Genomic DNA, 17,955 nt, shown 5'->3' on the forward strand with positions numbered 1-17,955 from the left:
CTGTTCCCCCAAGCACCACCAGGAGTGACCAGGAACAACGGTCACAAGCAGGCAGAGGGGAGATTCAGGCTAGACATCAGGAGGCGCGACTTCACGGTCAGGGCGGCTAGGGTCTGGAACCAACTTCCAGGAGAGGTGGTGCAGGCTCCTACCCTGGGGGCTTTAAGAGGAGGTTAGATGAACACCTTGCTGGCATCGTTTGACCCCCGTACTCTTTCCTGCCATGGCAGGGGGTCAGACTCAATGATCTGCTCAGGTCCCCTCCGACCTGACCAGTTATGAAACTATGAGTCTATCTTGAATCTTGAATCTTGAATCTAAGCTTTAATTCACGCTACTCACTGGAAACTCCCAATGGTGCCATGCTCACTCAGACCTGACGCAGGAAAGGAAGCCACACGCTCCACAACATGTAGCGAAGAGTCACCTTTTATTAGATTTTTTTTTAAATAGCCTTTGTTCTCCAAAATATACACAAATTTAGTGAATTTACAGTGACAGCAATGCAGCAGAACTCTGCCCTGCGACACACACATGCACACACACACAAAAGAAAAAAAAGAGAGAAAAGCATGTGGCAAGAAAACACCAGTATCTTGGCATTAAGGATGCTACAATCTCCTATTCAGGAAAGCGACTGTACCCATGAGGGCTGAACCAAAGTGGGTCAAGATACAGCTGGACAGAAAGGCTGGCTAAATTTCCTAGCAACAGCAAACAGAAAGGTGGGAGAGAGAAAGCAAAACTCCTGTTTCAGTCGGTCCGAGTCGCTGGGAGGTGTCCCCCACAATCTGTAGCTCTCCCAGAGTCAAACTGACTTGACGAGGCCGCGGTCTATATGTTTTAGGGCCTTTGTGCCTCTGGAGGTGGGGTACGGAGCTGGAGATGCCCCGGAGGCTCTGGCGCGTTGGCCTTGCTCAGGGTCGGCGCCGGCAGGGCGTTGCTGCACCGGGGCCCATTTTACGTGATGCTCGCGGGTACTGGCTGCTCCCTCCTCCGCCCCCGATGCCACGTCCATGGTGGGGTCCTCGGCCCGGACCGTGGCCCAGCCAGCCTCTGGGAGCCCAGGGATCTTGGGGTGCCGACGTCGGCTCCCCCGGACCCTGCTCCGGAGGAGAAGGGGAAAGTCTTTCCTCCTTTTCCTCCCCTCCCAAACTGTGCAGGTCGCAGTAGAAATGAACCTTGTCCTTTGCTCTGCCAACCCGCTGCGGGCAGGCGTGCCTTCAATCATCTAGGCCAGGGGAGGGCAAAATGTGGCCTGCGGGCCGCATCCGGCCCGCCAGGCCATTCTATCCAGCCCGCGGGTCCCCTAAAAAAATTAGAAAATTAATATTTATCTGCCCCTGGCTGCCTGTCATGCGGCCCTCGATGGCTTGCCAAAACTCAGTAAGCGGCCCTGCGCCCGAAATGATTGCCCGCCCCTGATCTAGGCTCTCAGTGACAGACGAGGAGGTGTGATGTTCACTCATGTCCGTAAGGCTGACGGCGTTCCTGCGCCACCATGGTACATGCCTCTGTCTCTCCTAAAACGAGCGTGCAATGGCTAAGACTGCTTCTCCTCGCTCTAACCCTGTCTGCTGGTGTAGGCGTACCAGCCTGACTTGCACATAAGGAAATCACTTGCTGAACCGTGTAAACAGTGCTGCCCATCCTCTTTTGGGAAAAGACCTGCCACCAGGTGAGTGCTACAGTGTGTTGCTGCTGGGAGATGCCTCTTTCCCCCACGGAGAGAGAGAAGGTCTTGCAAACCCAGAGTGGCTGCTCTGAAGCCCCGGAGCTGCTGGGGGGTGGCAGACATCCAGCCCAGATGATGCCCGATAGCCTTGTAGGAGCTGACACAAGAAATAACTCTAAGGGGGGGTTGGGCCCGTGTTAATAAGCGCCCTTGGGGCGATGCCCAGACTCGGGGCGTATCAGCCCTGATGGAGCGGGAGCTCACATGAGGTGCAATACTGGATTGCAGCGGGGTCCTGGAAAACCCAAGGGGTGTAAACACCTCTTCTTCCTGCCCGCAGAGGGGGTAAGAGATGGAGGAAAGTACGTGGTGTCAGGCCTTCCAGCCCCCGCCTCTGCCATTGTGCGGCGCGCACCTGCCTCTTGAAATGCAACGTGGTGGCGGGTGAGCTGCGGTCCCTCCCTGGGCGCCCCCTCCTCCTGGCTGGGGGCACAGGGAAGGCATCCTGCCGGCCCCCCCTACTTACTCTGTGCCCTCGTCCTCCTCCGCTCCTCCCACGTGCCGGGGGGCTGCATCAGGCCCTTGGCTCTGCGGAGTTGAGCGCTACAGCGTGGAAGTGCTCAAGGCAGCAAAAGGGGAGAAGCCAGGTGCTAGGAGAAGCAGAGTGAGCCCCCTTCCCTCTCCACCCCCCCATTAGGTAGCCTGACCCCTTCCATTATAATCATTTTGGGTCATGCCTGGGGATGCTCATGCTTTTCCGGGGCCGTCTTCTTGCGCTGTCCTTGAGAACCACGGAAGATGCAGCTTTGTGTTGTCACTTTGTCAGAGCACATGGGAAGTAAAGGGGGGCTGGACACCGAGTCAGTCTGGCCTTGCCTTGCCCTCTTTAAACACTTTGTCTTTTTAAACTTGGGAAATCCTCAACAAGAAGCCACGGCAGGAAACCGTTCAGGAGAAGCACAGGCGTGACCCAGTCCAGGTGACCTTACGGCTTTTGCTGTGCCCTCTTTGCCCATGCATGGTGTGGGTGTCTCTACCTGGTCAGATACCCCTCCTCAAGCATGCTGTGCCCCTGTTGTGCCGCCTTTGCCCGGAGGCCGAGACCTCCATCACGTGAGCTATACTGCCAACTGTCCAAAAATGATGATATTGTGCTAGTTAAACAGTCTGTGATCGCTCTCTCTCTCTCATACACGTCTATATACACACACTCACACCAATCTGTGATGTCTCGCACTCGCTCTCACCCCTCTGCTCTACTGCGGGGTAGCACTCTTGCACCCTGGGGTCCTCTTATACCCATGGGTGATCCCCACGAAGGAGCTGACGTGAGGTCCCCTCTTACTGCAAGGCCACCCAAGTGCACGGGTGGAGGAGGGCCCAGGTGACGTGGCACGGGCAGCCTCGACTGCCGCCTGCTCCCTGTCGCCACCTCAACATCCTTCAACCCCCATTTCGATCGAAGAGGCTGGTGCCTGCAAGCCACCCACACCCAAGCAGCGGCCCTGATTGTAAGGAAGGGCCACAGCGGGACAAAGCCTTGGTGGCACCTGAATAGGGGTCACTGGCCTGTGAAGCTGCAGAGCAGCAGGAGCCTGCGCCTTTCCCGAGTCTTCCTCCTTGCAAGGACCTTCCTGCTGGCGGAGAAGGGGCCTGGATAAGAAGACCCCTCTGGGGTCTACGGCAAGGCAGGACAGCATTTGCTATCCCCAGCTGCTTGGGGAGCACCTGAAGAGGCTTGGGGGTCCTGTGCTGTAAGGGCCACGGAGCCGTGGCTTTCTACTCAGACTGATGCAGGCTGCGGCTTGCATCTGATCTGGAGGGAGCGCTTGCTACTTCGTGAGTGCCAGCGTGTAATTCAGATGTCTGGGGCCCACTGGGCCCTAGCTCACAGCCCCACTGCCTCCCACAGAGCTGACCCGCTGAAGACGCAAGCCCATCTCTGCTTCAAGCCCCTTGGGGGCAGGAGGGGGAAGCCCGAGGTCTGAAGGATGGAGGCGAGGATGGGCTGTCACTTTTGGGGGAGAAGGAAAGGCTGGGAAGCACAAGAGCCCACGCTGCTTCCCTGGGAGAAGAGTGAGGATGGGAAGAGCCTGCCTTGGTCAGCCTGGGCTGGGGACACCTGGACCCTGCAGTGTCACGTGTGCTGGGGGAGTGAAACGATCGCTGGCCTGGGAGGCAAAGGACAATTTATGTTGCCAACATGGCTAGTCGGGAACGGCAAGCAAAGTGCAGCAGAGTTACTCGGAGGGAGAGGGAAACCTTACAGGGATCTACGTTACAGGCAGCGCCTGCCGGCCTCCTGGAGACGGCCCCGGTCCCCCGCAGGTGGGAGCGCTCCGCTCAGAACCAGCACGGCATCCACATGAAGGAGCCCAGGGCAGCCCCCGTGGCAGCCCCGGCCAGCAGCCCCAGAGCCATGTGGTCTCCCGACACGCGGTAGGGGTCTTCGCGGACGATCATGTGAGTCACGCCGGGCGCTGAGGGGCATAAACACAGAAACGCAGGATGAGCAGGGGGGACAGTGGCCTGGGGAAGATCCCGCCTTCACCTCCAGCCCGGGAGAGGAGGGAGCCCCCAGCCCATCGCAGGGGAGCTCTGCCTCCGAACGGGCCCAGGGTCCCTCCAGCTCTCGGTTCCTGGCAGATGCGCTTAGGCTCGCAACGGGCTTGGGCAGAGCAGGCACCTTGGCTTCCCTGTGCTAGACAGTGGCTTTCTGGGGGCTCCTATGAAGACCCCTGTCTGACTAGTGACATTCGTGACCTACTCTTTGGTGGCTTTGTTGAGGCTTGGTTGGTCAACTGCCTCCAGGAGCTGGCAACCTGGGAGTGTGGGGGTCCAGAAAGGCCGGGTCTCTGCAGTGGATCCCTGTATTGGGGGCTGGGAACTCCTCCTGGGGCACTGCCCGCTTGGCTGTTGCTGTGTGCGGTACTCAGCGCTGGTCCCAAAAGAGCAGTGGTGGTGCGGCAGTGCAAGCCATGCTCGTCTCTCCTTTGTGGCCGTATACTTAAAGCAACAAAACCCTTAGAGCAGTGAGGTTCCTGCCCAGAGGACCGGCGGGATCACCCCTATCCAAACCATCCTAGAGGCATCCATAATCTACCTTCTTAGTAAACGTACTATCAAGCCTAGCACAGTGCAAGACATCACACCCAAACCTGCCACAGGTAAAACTGGGGAAATACAGTTGCCGACATCCTGCTTGTGCAAAAGGTTGATAATATAAACTTAAGATATCCCAGGAAGAGGGCCACGGTCCCTGCTACAGAGGAAGGCAACGGCAACGTAGACGCACAGCAATGTAGACATAGGGCAATGCAAGCACGTCACCGGAGAGGCACGCTCCCTGGGTATGGTGCACCACTACGGCAATGTAGCAACAAGATCTACCCATGCGCCGCGTGCACGGAGCAGGACGGGCAGTGACACGAAAGCATGTAACTAAAGCATGGTGACATGTAGGCGTGCCCGCAGAGACCAGACCTGGGCTGGTACACAACCATCTCCCCCACGTGGTGTTAGGACACATTTGGTCTATGGTGGGGCCTGTCTCTGTGATACCTTTTTTTAAGACTAGAGGGGATCTAGTGTGATAGGGTCTGACGGGTACAGAAAGGCGAAGTGACTTTACCAAGGGTGGCCACGGTTGCATGGTAAAACCAGGATTATAACCTAGGTCCAGGCTCTAGCTACATCATGGCCTCTCCAGGCTGGGCCAAGGGGAGGCTGTAGGAACATTTATAAACAGGCTAACAGGAGGGAAGAGACACTTAAGTCTCTCCCTCAGGAGACATTGCCCTGCCTGGCTTTTGTGAAAATGGCTTTGTGTGTGCAGGTTAATAACGGGGAATCTGGGGCCTTCTTCCAGAGTGTCTCAATAGGGCCAGTTAGCCAAGAAGAGTTCAGCTCTGCTGAGCCAGGCCTCGGGCCCAACTGCCTGTGAAATCGCACAAAGGCGCTGTGTACCCGAGCCGCGAGCGCAGGGGGAACCAGAGCTCTTGGCTATGAGCTTGCACAGCCTCATGCGAGGCAAAGCCGGTGAGCTCTGAGCTTGAAGTTGCAGCAAAGGAAGTGCAGGCTGGATACCTGGAAATGCTGCTTCACTGCAAGAATAGGGAGGCAGTGGAATAGACGTCTAGGGAGGGTGTGGGCTCTCCATCGCTGGGGGTGCTCAAGAAGAGGTTGGACGGACACTAGGCATAGCGATGCCCATGCTCTATTATGGGGATTGGGCCATGCCCCGGGGCTTTGCTGGTCCCATCCCCTTGTCTGCCACATGTCAGGATGCTTTTAAACCTTCCTTGGAGGCACTGGGTGTTGGCTGCAGGCAAGCCAGGCTGTGCCAGTGCTCCTGCTGGGACCAAACCCAGAGGGCCCTGGCTAGAGGGTCTTGCCCCTCCGCTCAGGGTCAGACTGACGCTACATTTGGGGTCAGGAATGAATTTTCCCCTATCATCATGTTGGTACAGACTGTGGGGGTTTTTGCCTTCCTCTGTAGTGGGGGCATGGCCTCTACCTGGGATCTCTTGAGCATATATTAATAACATTGCAAGATGTTGGCTGCCACGGTCCCCCGGCTTTACCAGTGGCAGGTTCAGGTGTTAGGTCTGTTGCATCAGGGCTGATGCAGAGTTTAGATTATGGATTATATGGGGTGGCTTGCATGGGACTGACCCTGCCTCAGGCAGGGGGTTGCACTAGATGTGACCTCTTAAGGTCCCTTCCAGCCCCACTTCTCTGAGATTCTTGTATCACCGCTGGGGACCCCGCTCCCCCACAATGCGAGCAAGCCTGGAAATGGCCTGCTTGGGTCAGGCTGCCCAAGAGCATGAAGGTTTAATGCTGAGATCTGGACTTATTAGGGGCTTGTCTTGATGCAGTATTGTGTCAGATGAAAGGGGCTGGAGACCCAGCGTCCCAAATTGGGACGTCCCTTCAACCAGTCCCCTTTCCCATTTTCTCCCCTACCTCTGCAGTGTCCCAGTGCAGACCCTGTCTCCTGCTCCGGCCCACAGGGATGCAAGACCCATGTTTGCACATGTGCTGACCCCCAACAAGCGCCGGGGCAGGTCGGGATGGATTTGGCCATGCACAGGCCGAATCGCCACAGCCTGGCACTGAGCTGCCGTCAGCTGCAGTTCTGAAACGGTGCCGCCAGATGTCACCCCCTCATCAGGGATGCGGCCAGCTGAGCTGAGCACAGAGCACCAAGGGGTTAGACGCCCAGCAAGGCTGGACCGGGACAGGGAGACGTCTCCTCCCATCCTTGGCCTCTGGTTGCTAGCCGCAGACTCCTCTCGTGACCTCGGTTCCTAAGCTCCTGGTCACTCAGCTGCTTGCCCATCCAGTGGCCTGTATGCAGCGAGCTGGCTGGGTCCCAGCCCAGCCTCGAGCAGGCTTCTGTCTGCATTGCAAAGCAGTGCCTCTGCAGGCATCTGCAAAGAGCTGGTCAGATTATGTGGAGCAAATGCCTCTTCCCTTCCTTCTAGGCCAGGGGCTGGGTTAGCGAGGGGTAACCCTGCGCTGCTACTACCTCTTATGGCGTGAAGAACCAGTTTGGGGCTTGACAGCTGCTGGTCTCTCTAGGTTCACTCTTAATATTTAGGCACCTTGCCACATATTAGATGCCTTAATCTGCAGATAAGGCATATAAAAGCCATATAAAAAATCATGTATAAAGTGGCATTAACACCACAAGGGGCCATCGGGTTGCCCGTCTCCCCTAATTCCAGTCCGGGAAATGTCAACACAGCAACCATCCAACTCCATAAAAGGCCCCAAGCCCTTACAATGCAGGACCAGGTGAAAAGGGAATATTATGCTTTTCAAATGGCTTGTGCAGGTAAATACCACCAGAAAGTGCCAGAGGGCTGCAGCAGTGACATGCACTTGGGAGCGACGCTCCTGATGATTTCTCGCTTTCCTCCAAATAAGAGGGATGTGGATTCTGTATAACCTAATCCTTTTTATCATGGTATCTGCAAGGGTATCACATAACAACGTGATCTTTTCTCTTTTCCTGGGTAAGCTAAGTTAGGGATTGAATTCAACCTTGTTGCAAAAATCAAGTCCCTTTCACTCCAGAGTGAATTGAGCGTCCTCTTGGCTCCGGGAACAGCAGTGAGCAAAATCATCCCTCAGTTGAGGATGTACAAGGTGGGCAACACTGCCTTCAAGAGATGGGAACTGGATCATATAGCAGACAGACAGCAAGGGTGTCTGGGATCCGTTCCACATCCTCCATGTAAACTTCAACCTCCTAAGTCTCACCTGGTAGCCAAAGCCCGTCCCCCCACAAAATCTGGACCCCTAGTGATCAAAACCAGGGGGAGAAAGCTGTGCTGAAGCATACGTACCTCCGTACTGGTGGCCGTAGTACCCGGATCTGATGTACATCGCTTGGTGGGAATCCAGGGGCACCGTCTGGTAATAGTCATCATACGGGTCGTAGACATGGACCTAGGAGGGAAGGACAGCACTGCTACTGGGAATGACACCAAGGTCACTTCTTCTTCCAGCGCTCTGCCTTGGCTGGGCTGCCAGGGAGCCCTGATGCCTTTCCTAACGTGCCATTGCAGCAGGTTACATTAATTTGGGGTAACCAGTGACTCTAAGGCCCTTTCTTAGACCATGCCTGTGTGTGCAGCACGTGTGCCCATGCATGCATGCACGCCCACCCCCCAGCACACTGCATCTGCATCGCTGGACTCCTCAGCCGGGTGCAGTTTAACAAACTGCCTCTCCCACCACAATTAGCCAGGCAGTGTTAACGGCGCCCATGGAGCACGTATTTCCTATGTTCTTGTGCACGGCCTGTCCTGGGAATCTGATTCCATGTCTTTACTGAGCTGCTGGTTTCTGGGGTGAGGCCTCTGGAGAGCGTGGGACTGGCTTTTGTGCAGATCAGCACCTCCCTGCTCTGCCCCTCCTATTACCCTGTATTTATCTGTCATTTTTAAGTCTGCTCAGGAAGCTTCTTAATGATCTGAGATCTTAAACCAGTTTGAAATGGGTTTCCTGCCCCTGGAAACATTTCTGTCCTTTGTTGCACTGATGCACAGGTGTCCCTCCAAAAAAGGGCCTCTGGATCTGGTCCTATTTCCATTGAAACCTATGGCACAATTCCCTGTTAGATTTACTGGGGGTAAGATCGGATCCCGAAGCAGCGAATGGATGAAGGCATCACCCAAAAAAGAGCAGCCAGAGGGGTCCTTGCTAGGTTACAACTGCAGGTGCAAGGGAACAGCCGCTCCCTACGTTTTCAAGCTGCGGCAAAGCTGGCACCAAAAGGCGGCTAATCCACGTGTTCACTGTGCCGGGTATGAGCAGCAGGAATTGGGACGCCTGGGTTCGATTCTGGCTGGGCTCACTGGGGTGTCTCCGTGCCCCGTCTGCTCGGTGGTTGGGGCAGGGGGAAGGAGCACCAGTCTGAGCTGGACAGATGTTGGGCCCGAAGGAATGAGTGGAGTGAGGGGGCTGGGACAGAGCGTAACATTATGGCTGTTTGGACCCTGCTTTGTTTCCCACCGCGCCAGGGCACTCAGCCCCCAGCCTGGTGCACCCATGGAATAAAGCACCGATGGGACCCTTGCCCTGTCTATGGACTGGTCAGGGTGCTAGCCTGTCTGATGCCGGCAAGGTCCCTTCTGGGCTGCACTTGCTAGAATTGCTCCCTTGGCTCAACGAGGCGGCTTAGCTAGAGCGGAGTTGGCAGTCTGCACAGACACCCACTCGTGCCAAGGATGCAAAACCAGGACAGGACTAGAGGTCTGTGCCGATCTCCCATCACAGCTCTAACAGGGGCATGTGGTCAGAAGGGGGTGGCTCTTATCTGCCCAGGGTTCGACTTCACAGCCCGTCATGTATTGCACCCGGGCAAGCAGGCCTGAGTCCTCGTGCACAGCGAGATCCCTGAGCTTCAAGAGGAGTCCCAGTCCCAGCCCAATGAGCCCAAATGTGTGCAAGGGATGAAGGACCCCTGAGGCCTGCACTGCTCCCACTGCCCAGCTGGTTTCCACCGCTAAGGGTCCATTCCCCATGGCCCCTTGGGACTTGCACCTCACTGGCATCCATGGGATGTGTCCCCGTGCAACAGGCAGGCGGACTGTGAAATAGTGGCTCCGAGTCTACCAACCGCTCCCCCTAAAGCAGCACTTGGCAGCAGGTGTCCTCCAGCCTTACAGGACAAGCATGGCTGAGGCCACCTAAACCCATTGCACTAATGGAGCTCCTCCAAGCTTCCTTCTAGCTTTTTGCTTAACATGCAGGCCACGGAGGCCAGTGACGATGTCTGAGGCCAGGTGTAGGACATGGAGCTCTCTCAATGTGGTTGTAGTCCCAACCCTGGCCTTGGCTGCAGTCCCTGTGTTGCTGTATGGGCAGGGGTCACTGACCTTTTCGGCCAGATGAGCAATGGCAGGCTGGTCCGCTGGTCAGATCCCATTACTGGGCCTGATATGGTGTGTGGAAATGTGGTGGTGGGGGAGCGGTGACAGTGTTAATTGCTGCTGCTCTCCTGCCACCAAATTCCCAAACCTGTGGGGAGCCCGGTGGGTTGGAGGGTATGACTCCCTGGGTCGGAGCTGGCCCACGAGCCGGGGCTCGAGCACCCCTGCTGTACAGGAACATGCTACACGTGCTGAGCAAATGCACATCCGATGCAGACCCCAGCACAGGGCTTGCTGGGATGTGCTGGCGATGAGGTAGGGCTAAAGCCTTCTGAGCACCAGGCACTCTGGGCCAGCAGAGCAACTCACAGGGGCCTGCTGAAACCCACCTCAACTTACAGCAGTCCCAAGGCTGCTCTACTTTGTGCGGAGGACCGGGCAGGGGCAGAACTGGGTCTGGAACAAGGGAGGGATAAAATGTGGTTTGAAAGCATTTGGGGGCCTTGCCCTCCTTGGTGCACATCTCTGAGTCGGGACCTTCGAATTCAGCCTGGCTTGGGAACGCTATGGCAGGCAGCCCTCCCCCAAGTGCAGTTTGACTGCCAGCGTTTTGCTCCTGGCAGGGAGCTGCCGGCGGGGAATCGGACCCCCTTGCAGTGGAGACCAGGTCAAAAGTGAACCTGAGAAAACAGGCTCCAAAATCGGTTGCATGAGCAAAAGCTCTGTCCTTCCCCCCACAGCCTTGGCAGGACCTTAATGATGGGTGTCAGGGGCTCAGCCACCTGCCTGTCGGACTGTAAGGACACGCGTTTCCCCCAGACCAACACGCCACAAGGAATCTGCGTGCTGCCGTACCTAGCGTGTTTTACACACGCGCTCTCAGGGGAGCGCCGCACAGCTCGGCGCTCCGCTCCGGGCAAACAGACTCCATATCCACAGCTAAAAGAGCCTGGACGCCGGGCCCAAATCCAACCAGGCTTTCAACCTCCCAGATGAGAGACGCATCCAGCGCTTCATTATCTTGCCCGGCTGGAGGGAAACCAAATCCCTTCACTCAGCCCAGCAGGACGGGGCCTAATTAGCTGCTTCGCATGTTAACGGGGCAGCTGAAAACTCGGCCTCTTGCTCGGCGCTGACTTGAAGAGGTCAGGGTGGACAAAGAGAGGCCGGAGGACGGGACGACCCCCCACCTCCTCCTCTCTGCAAGACGAGAGGGCAGGAGCCAGAGGCACTGGGATGCCAGACGGACTCCGACACGGAGCGGGAAGGGGCAAGGGCCAGGCGGAGAGAAGCGGAAGTTGGACTTTTCATCTCCATGCTGCATAAAGAGCCCTCCAGCCCCAGCTGCTTTCTTTCTTTGCTTTGTACAGAGGGACAGCTGAGATGCACCCTCCAGCAGCCACAAAGCTTCCTAGGGACGATCCCGATCCCGAACCGGCTTCCCTCTCACAAGGCAGCGTGCATGCAGGCCTGACCTTGAGAGCACCAGAGAGGACTGCAAGGGCAGGGCTGGAGCGGCCGCACGAGGACAGTCCTCGCCTGCCGTCTGCTTCGCAGCCCCTTGCGCAGCATAAATCAAAATGCTTATCAACCTCCCAGCCCGCGCTGACTCCTTGCCCCAGTCACCTGCGTGCCGTAATCTCCTTCTCCCACTCCGCTCGCTCGATACACAATTAGCGCTCCAGCGGCTTGGGGTCCAGGGCTGGCTCTCCATGCGCAGCGAGGGGAGAGAGGGTAGGCAAGTCCAAGGTTATCTGCCTCTCGTTCTTATTCACTTCAGATTTGCACCGCTCTTGCCTTCAACTTATCTCTGTCACCCCGGCTCTGACATGCTCCAGCTTCCTTCTGGTGGGGTTTTGCACATGAGGTTGTCTCCCTTCCCGAGGGCAAGCCTGGGCATGGGCATAGCGAGGTGGGCTAGGGAGTAGGGAGCTCCTTGAGGAAGGGTGAGACCACAAGCCCCCAAATCCTCCAGGATGTACTCAGGTTGGCTGAGATCCTTTTGGGCATTTGGGAGTTGGGCACCTTGCCATGTTTGCAGGAGATGCTGAGTGTGGGGCTGTCTTCCTGCCCCGCATCTGCACATCTCACCGGGGTTTGTTTCACTGGGTGGTATCCAGTGACTCCCTAGGTGCCTCTGTGGAGCAAGACTGGAGCCCTCTACTTGGTGTCTTCCCTTAAGGTTTTTAGCCTGTATCCTTCACTCTGGTTCCTGCTCTGTTGTTCCTTGTCCCAAGAAACCTCTTGTGCGCCGAGCAGCTTCCCTCCAGCTGTTGAGGGGCCTTGTAGCTCCTGGGGAGGCTCGGCCTGCTGTCGCAGCGCAGCAGAGAGGCCCGACTGTGTCTGCAGACCCGGCCTGGCACCCCTCTGCCTCGGTGCTGCAGCACAGGAAGAAGTGGTGGAGCTTATCGGGGGGATGAGAAACATTACGCCCGATGGCTTGAGGCTTGCGAGTGGGTGTGGGTGCGGAGCAGGGAGTTTCCTGCCAACGACTTGCTGTGCAGCCTTGGTCCGGTCACTCAATCCTCGCTGTGAGGCAGAGAGCCCGACGGAGGTCCTGGTGAGGTGGGATTTGCCTGGCTGGGAAGGGGCTGCGGAGATGCCCAGGGGAGCGGTTCTCTCCCTGCTGCTTCCTTGCCGTTGGGTGAGGTCGGAAGCATCTTCCTCCTTAGGAGACAACAGGAGACGAAGGGCCTGGCCTCCTCTGACAGCTCGGTAACTGGCTGCGATCTGACATGCTTGCCGGCATGCCCCGCTCCTACGAGGAAGGCACAGGGAAGGAGGAAGGCATGCTGACCCCGACTCGCGCTGCCCTGGGGCCATAGGGCAGAGCCAGGGGCGCTGTGGCAGCACGCTCTCCTTCCCAAGGTAGAGTTTGTCCTCCACCGCGCGGCAGGGGAAACTGAGCCACAGACGTTTGATGCCACAGGCAAAGCCAGGACAAAGCATGTGGGTCCTAATTCCTGGCCTCTTGCTCTGACCTCCCTCCTTCATTTCAGGTCTCCTGCCTCCTACCACCCTGCTCCCATTGCAGATATCTGGGGCCTGCCTTCCTTGTGGACTTCAGACTCCTGCTCTTCCTGAAACTACCCCTCTGCTCCAGGCGCCTGCACCCCTGCAGCGTCCAGTTCCTCCTCCCCTGCTTTTCGTCAGAGCACAAACCTTCCCGCAATCCTCAGATGTCGTGTGACCCAGGGTCTCTTCTCCCCTCTTCCATTCACAAGACCTCTAAGATGCTATATCATGCACGTGGCATCTTCAGAAAGCCCCAGCGGCACTACTGCTTGCAGCTTCCACGAGGGATGGCCACCAGCACCCCTAGTTTATAAAGAGGAAACTGGACTGGGGCGGGGGGAAGGATCTGTCCAAGGTCCCAGAGCAAATATAAGGCAGAGGAAAGAGAAAACTTCAAGCGTTCCTACTTAAGTCCTTGCAGGATCGGGACCCCGCTCCCATCCGTGGCCCCTCTGATGCCCACAGTAAAGCTCCCATTTCCTGCCTAGTGCAGGGGGGCAGGACCCGACGGTCTTGCGAGGTCCCTTCCAGCCCCTAGCCATCTGCGAATCTGTGAGAGCTCATTCACAGATGGGCAGTAGGCAGCACAGCTCAAATCCCGGCTCCGCGCTCCTGTGCCAAATACTTACTCAATTGTTCTTCAGGCAAGGTGCACTGAGAGGACCCCAGGATATGGCCCACGGCCTTTTTCTCAGGCTAGAGAACCAGTTGTGCTAATTGCCAGGATCACACCACTTCCTTTTGGCAAGCTGGCGCTTAGATTTGCTTTCGCCAGTCCCTCGTGGCTTCGCAAAATCTACTGACAGCAGTGCGGCGCGTTCCCCGAACACCTCGGCCGAGGCCAGAGGAAGCGCATCCCATTTGCATGCGTTTGCTCTTCCCCCGAACTCCCTTAGCTTTAGCTGGTGCTTTGATTTTTTTGCAAGGCACTTGTACAATAGGAGAAAGCAAGCGGCGCCCAGGAGGGTCCCCTGCACGCCGCCACATGCACTACAGAGCCCCCGCGGGAGGCACCAGCCCCCGCGTTCACAAAGGACCTTCTCCAATTTATTCTCCGGCGCAACAAGGAGGAGGCTGCCGCCGCTTCTTGGAGAGAAAGCCATTTAGCGGGTTCGTTTGGAGAGGTCAGCTCCAAAAGCCACTGCTAATTCCATCCCCAATTAGCAGCTTTCGCTTCTCGGAGAAACGTGCCTTTCTGAACGGCTGTCAGGCCCGCGTTGCGAGAGCGCGCACGCTCTCCGTGCGCTCGTCGCCGTGCTCTTCTCCCCCAGCAGTACCAGGCAGTGTGATTTTCCACTGTGTGTGCAGCAGACAGTACAAAGCAGAGGGCTGGAGCCCCCAAGCTTACCCATGCCCCCTCCCCACCCACACAGCTTTTCTCTTCCTAAAATTCACCACAAACTGCCAGCTGAAGGGGTGCAGCCTTTGCTTGCCTCATACTGCTTTAGTCTTTCCCGAGGCCCCGAGCAGCCTTCTCACGTCATGTGCTCCCTCCAGCTCCAGGCTTTGAGCTGTTGAATTACTTCTCAGGCCAGCTCCCCACCAGACATTTTTGCTGGTGGAGCAGGGTGCGACGCTGCTAAAAGCTCCAGGGCATAGGCTTTCTATGCTGCTAAAAGCTCAGCTGCATAGACTCAAATTGTGGACAAAGTGCTTTTGCCATAGAGCTTATTTCAGGCTCTGAATCTGCCTGAACTGTACCAGAAAAAGAGCCTTTCCCCTCCCCGCAGTATCAGCTGTATCTGCCTAAGGTTTGGCAGCACAGCTACAGCACTGGAGGTGAAGCCCCAGCTGTCTCAGCCAGCGGTATGCAAGCTAGGGCCACGCAGTGTTTTGCCTACATTTTAATGAGGGCGGTGGAGCTGATCGGTCAATGTGCAGTGAGCAGTGGCATTGCCATGCACGGATGTTGCTGAACGTGCAGAGATGTGCAGGTAAAAGGGTGCGTGGCCTCAAAAGCTTGAAAACTGCTGCAATAGCTGCTGCCTCGCAGATGGTCGTCTTCAGTGGAAGAGTCCGCGAGAGTGAGATCAGGCGTCCAGCGTCAGCAGCCCTCGAACTCGAGGGGAAATTCTTGTGCCCAGAAAGGCAGCAGCCCCCGTTGTGTCTCTTGGTGGTGGTGGTGGCAGGGAAAGCAGCACCAGGGAACCACGGCAGCTAATGAAGCCATGGCTTGCCCTCTGCTGTTAACACACGTGGCTGGCAGGGCTCTGTGCCCCAGATTTCAGTGGTGGACCCCATCCCTTAAACCCCCAACCCCTCTACAAGCCCTGCAGGCCACACAACACTGCTCCATGGCCCGGATCTGGCCATAAGTTTGACGTTCCTGGCAGCAGAGAGCCCAGTCACGATGCTGAGGTACTAGGTGCCAGCCCCACCATGTGTGCCAATCCCAAAATGAGGTGGTGCGGGGCGTCCCCGGCACTGTGCTCAAGACCCAGGTTTCCAGCATGCTCAAGAGGTTTCCCCAAGGGCAGCGAGACTGAGCATCCTACTGGCACAGTGAAGACAGGTCTTAAGCCGTGATGCAGTTAGCTCGGGTACCAATACCAGAGCAACTGCAGCATCATAAAGCATCAAGCAGGGTGCGAACCCCCCCAGAAGCCCCTGCTTAAATACCTGGGCAGCCAGACGGCACTGAGCTCCACGCTGGTATCAGCATCTGGGCTCCTTCATTGTAAAGCTAGCTCAGGTATGTGTATGCACACCCAGCAGTCACACTTCAGACCACACCACAGTCAGACCCTGGGACTTCATTGCTTCCCCCCACCAGTACTCTTAGTTAACGAATAATCAACTTACCCCCCATGGAGATGAACACCCTTGGGGTCATCTCAGACTGACGTGCCCCTTCAGTCAGCTAGTCAAGCGGCAGTGTGGGGTAGTGGGAAGGGCACAGTCTGAAAAGACCTGGGTTCTCTTTCTGACTGTGTCCATGGACAAGTTGTTCCCTCCACGCTTTGGCTATTTAGGTTGTAAACTGTCTGGGGAAGGGACGGTCTCTTATTGTGTCACAGTGGGGCAATGCAACTGTGAGCGATAGTGCATTTCCTATTCAGGGCCTGCTTTCAAGCCCACCTTGGAGATTCGTGTTGTCCGCAGTGGGCTGTAGATCAAGCCATGAACTGCCTCTGAATCCTGTCATCTCTGTGGCTCTCCTTGAAAGGTCATCTCATTGCCCAGCATCTCTGTAGGACTGAGGGGTCTGGAGTGAAACAGAGGTTTCCCCGCCCCGGTGTGATTACAACCTTTAGCCATATTCTGGGGGGGTGTGATGCCTTTTCCATGCAGCCTGCAACTGCATCTCGATGGAGTGCCTCTGCAGACGGCGTGCGGGAGGGACGGTGTGGGCAGAGAAGGAGGGCTGTGTCTATTTACAACATATAAAAAAGCAAAAGCCAGGTGAAATGGAAGTAGGACCGACTCACCGGGGTGGCCTTCGCCTCCAGCACCGCCATCTTCCAAGCACTGTAAACAAAACAAAAAAAGGACAAGAATTTGTAAGGGAAAAAAGTGGCTTTAAAACCACCCAGAGCCAAAGCACCTTCTCCGTTCATCTCTCTGGTCTGTCTGCAAGGAGATTTGCTTAGTGAGCACTACAGCAACCAGGCTCTTTCTTGGGCAAAGGGGCGAGAACTTTCCACAGGCCCCCGAAGGCCACCGGGACCTGGGAGGAGACCGGGATGATCTTTGGAAAAGGTCCCGAGGTTGAGATCGGTGGGTCTGCGTCGGCCTCTGGCTCCTGCTTAAAGTGACATGGTGGAAACTTCGGAGTTGGTCCCTGCGGGTCAAACCAGGACGCAGCTTCCCAAACAAGAGTTTTTCTAATGGACAGTCCCACAAACGCCATTCAGAAGCTGGAAAGCCAGCTGGGTTTTTTAGACCCCAGACCCGTTGCCCACAATGATCTGCTAATGGACTTGGGGTGCTTTTGGTTGCTGAGATGAAGAAGGAAAACCAGACCCCAGCTTGGCTGCCAAGCTGTGCCAGCTCTTCTGAGCTAAAAGGACTCGAGGAGTCTTGTGCTAATAAGATCAGGAGGTAAGAGTTAGGGCAGACAGGGAACACGGCTCTGCAGGAAGAAGGCACCATTTTACTTCGCCACGTGTCTAATCCTACCTGCCCTCCAAGGAGAGGGTTTGATCTCTGATACAAGTCCCAGCTCACTGCGCATCCCAGGATCTCCACTGAACACAAAGCTGTGGCTTTAGGAAGCGATGGTCCTGGCTGCTAGACTGCACAAGATGGTCCCTAACGCTCCCGTTATGAATCAGGATCTGAACCACCTCTTAAACCAGGTCGCACCGTGATCTCTGACCGCCACGGGGCATACTTGGAGTCGAGGGCAAACTAAGTCCCGAATTAGGGAAATAATAAGGGAGACCAATAGCCTGCTCATACGGATTAAGTGAGTATGACCTTGCTCCCACTTTATGGAGTTCGCTTCCTGCTCTGGGAGCTCATTTTAAGTTGGTCAAGTTCCCTGCAGGAGGTACAAACTACATGGCTTTTCCAGTGGACCCATAGCTCTATCTACAGGATTTATATGGCCCCATTTCTGCAGTCTCCGAGCGCCATCATCTCCAACATGAGAAAAGTCATACAGCATCCCTATGAAGCAGGGTGCTATTATAGGCAAGGAAACAATGTGCAGAAAGGCTGAGCAATTTACCCAAGGCTTCACAGGATGGCCAGGAGCCACCAATGCAATGCAAGTGGAAAAAGCAAACATGATTTTCGGGTATATTAGGTGGTCATGTTGCTCCTATTTCACAGCCCTGTAGACAGGTTTTAACTTATTGCACAAGTTACATTTATTGTTGCTTCAATCTTAAATTGAATAATACAGCCCTAGGTCCCCAGCATATTAGCAAAGCT

The 17,955-nt window shown here is 56.1% G+C and overlaps 1 protein-coding gene and 1 long non-coding RNA gene across 3 annotated transcripts in view; both read right to left on the minus strand.

Annotated features, from left to right (window-relative positions):
- LOC109291277 overlaps window positions 1–3,432 on the minus strand; it is a 10,811-nt gene extending 7,379 nt beyond the window's left edge. The window contains exon 1 of the long non-coding RNA XR_002095799.1: window positions 3,343–3,432. This is a non-coding gene — a long non-coding RNA (uncharacterized LOC109291277). The remainder of the gene's footprint in view (window positions 1–3,342) is intronic.
- A 415-nt stretch (window positions 3,433–3,847) lies between these two features.
- PLEKHB1 (pleckstrin homology domain containing B1) overlaps window positions 3,848–17,955 on the minus strand; it is a 47,921-nt gene continuing 33,813 nt past the window's right edge. For both annotated transcript variants that reach the window (XM_019508195.1, XM_019508187.1), the window contains exons 5-7: window positions 16,506–16,545; window positions 8,032–8,134; window positions 3,848–4,155 (exon numbers count right to left, since the gene is read on the minus strand). In XM_019508195.1, the coding sequence (XP_019363740.1) occupies window positions 4,019–4,155; window positions 8,032–8,134; window positions 16,506–16,545 (280 nt within the window). In that variant the 3' untranslated portion in view covers window positions 3,848–4,018. The remainder of the gene's footprint in view (window positions 4,156–8,031; window positions 8,135–16,505; window positions 16,546–17,955) is intronic.

Source organism: Gavialis gangeticus, unplaced genomic scaffold, assembly GCF_001723915.1.
Source record: "Gavialis gangeticus isolate Ggan-Ray unplaced genomic scaffold, GavGan_comp1, whole genome shotgun sequence".
Classification (NCBI taxonomy): Eukaryota; Metazoa; Chordata; order Crocodylia; family Gavialidae; genus Gavialis; species Gavialis gangeticus.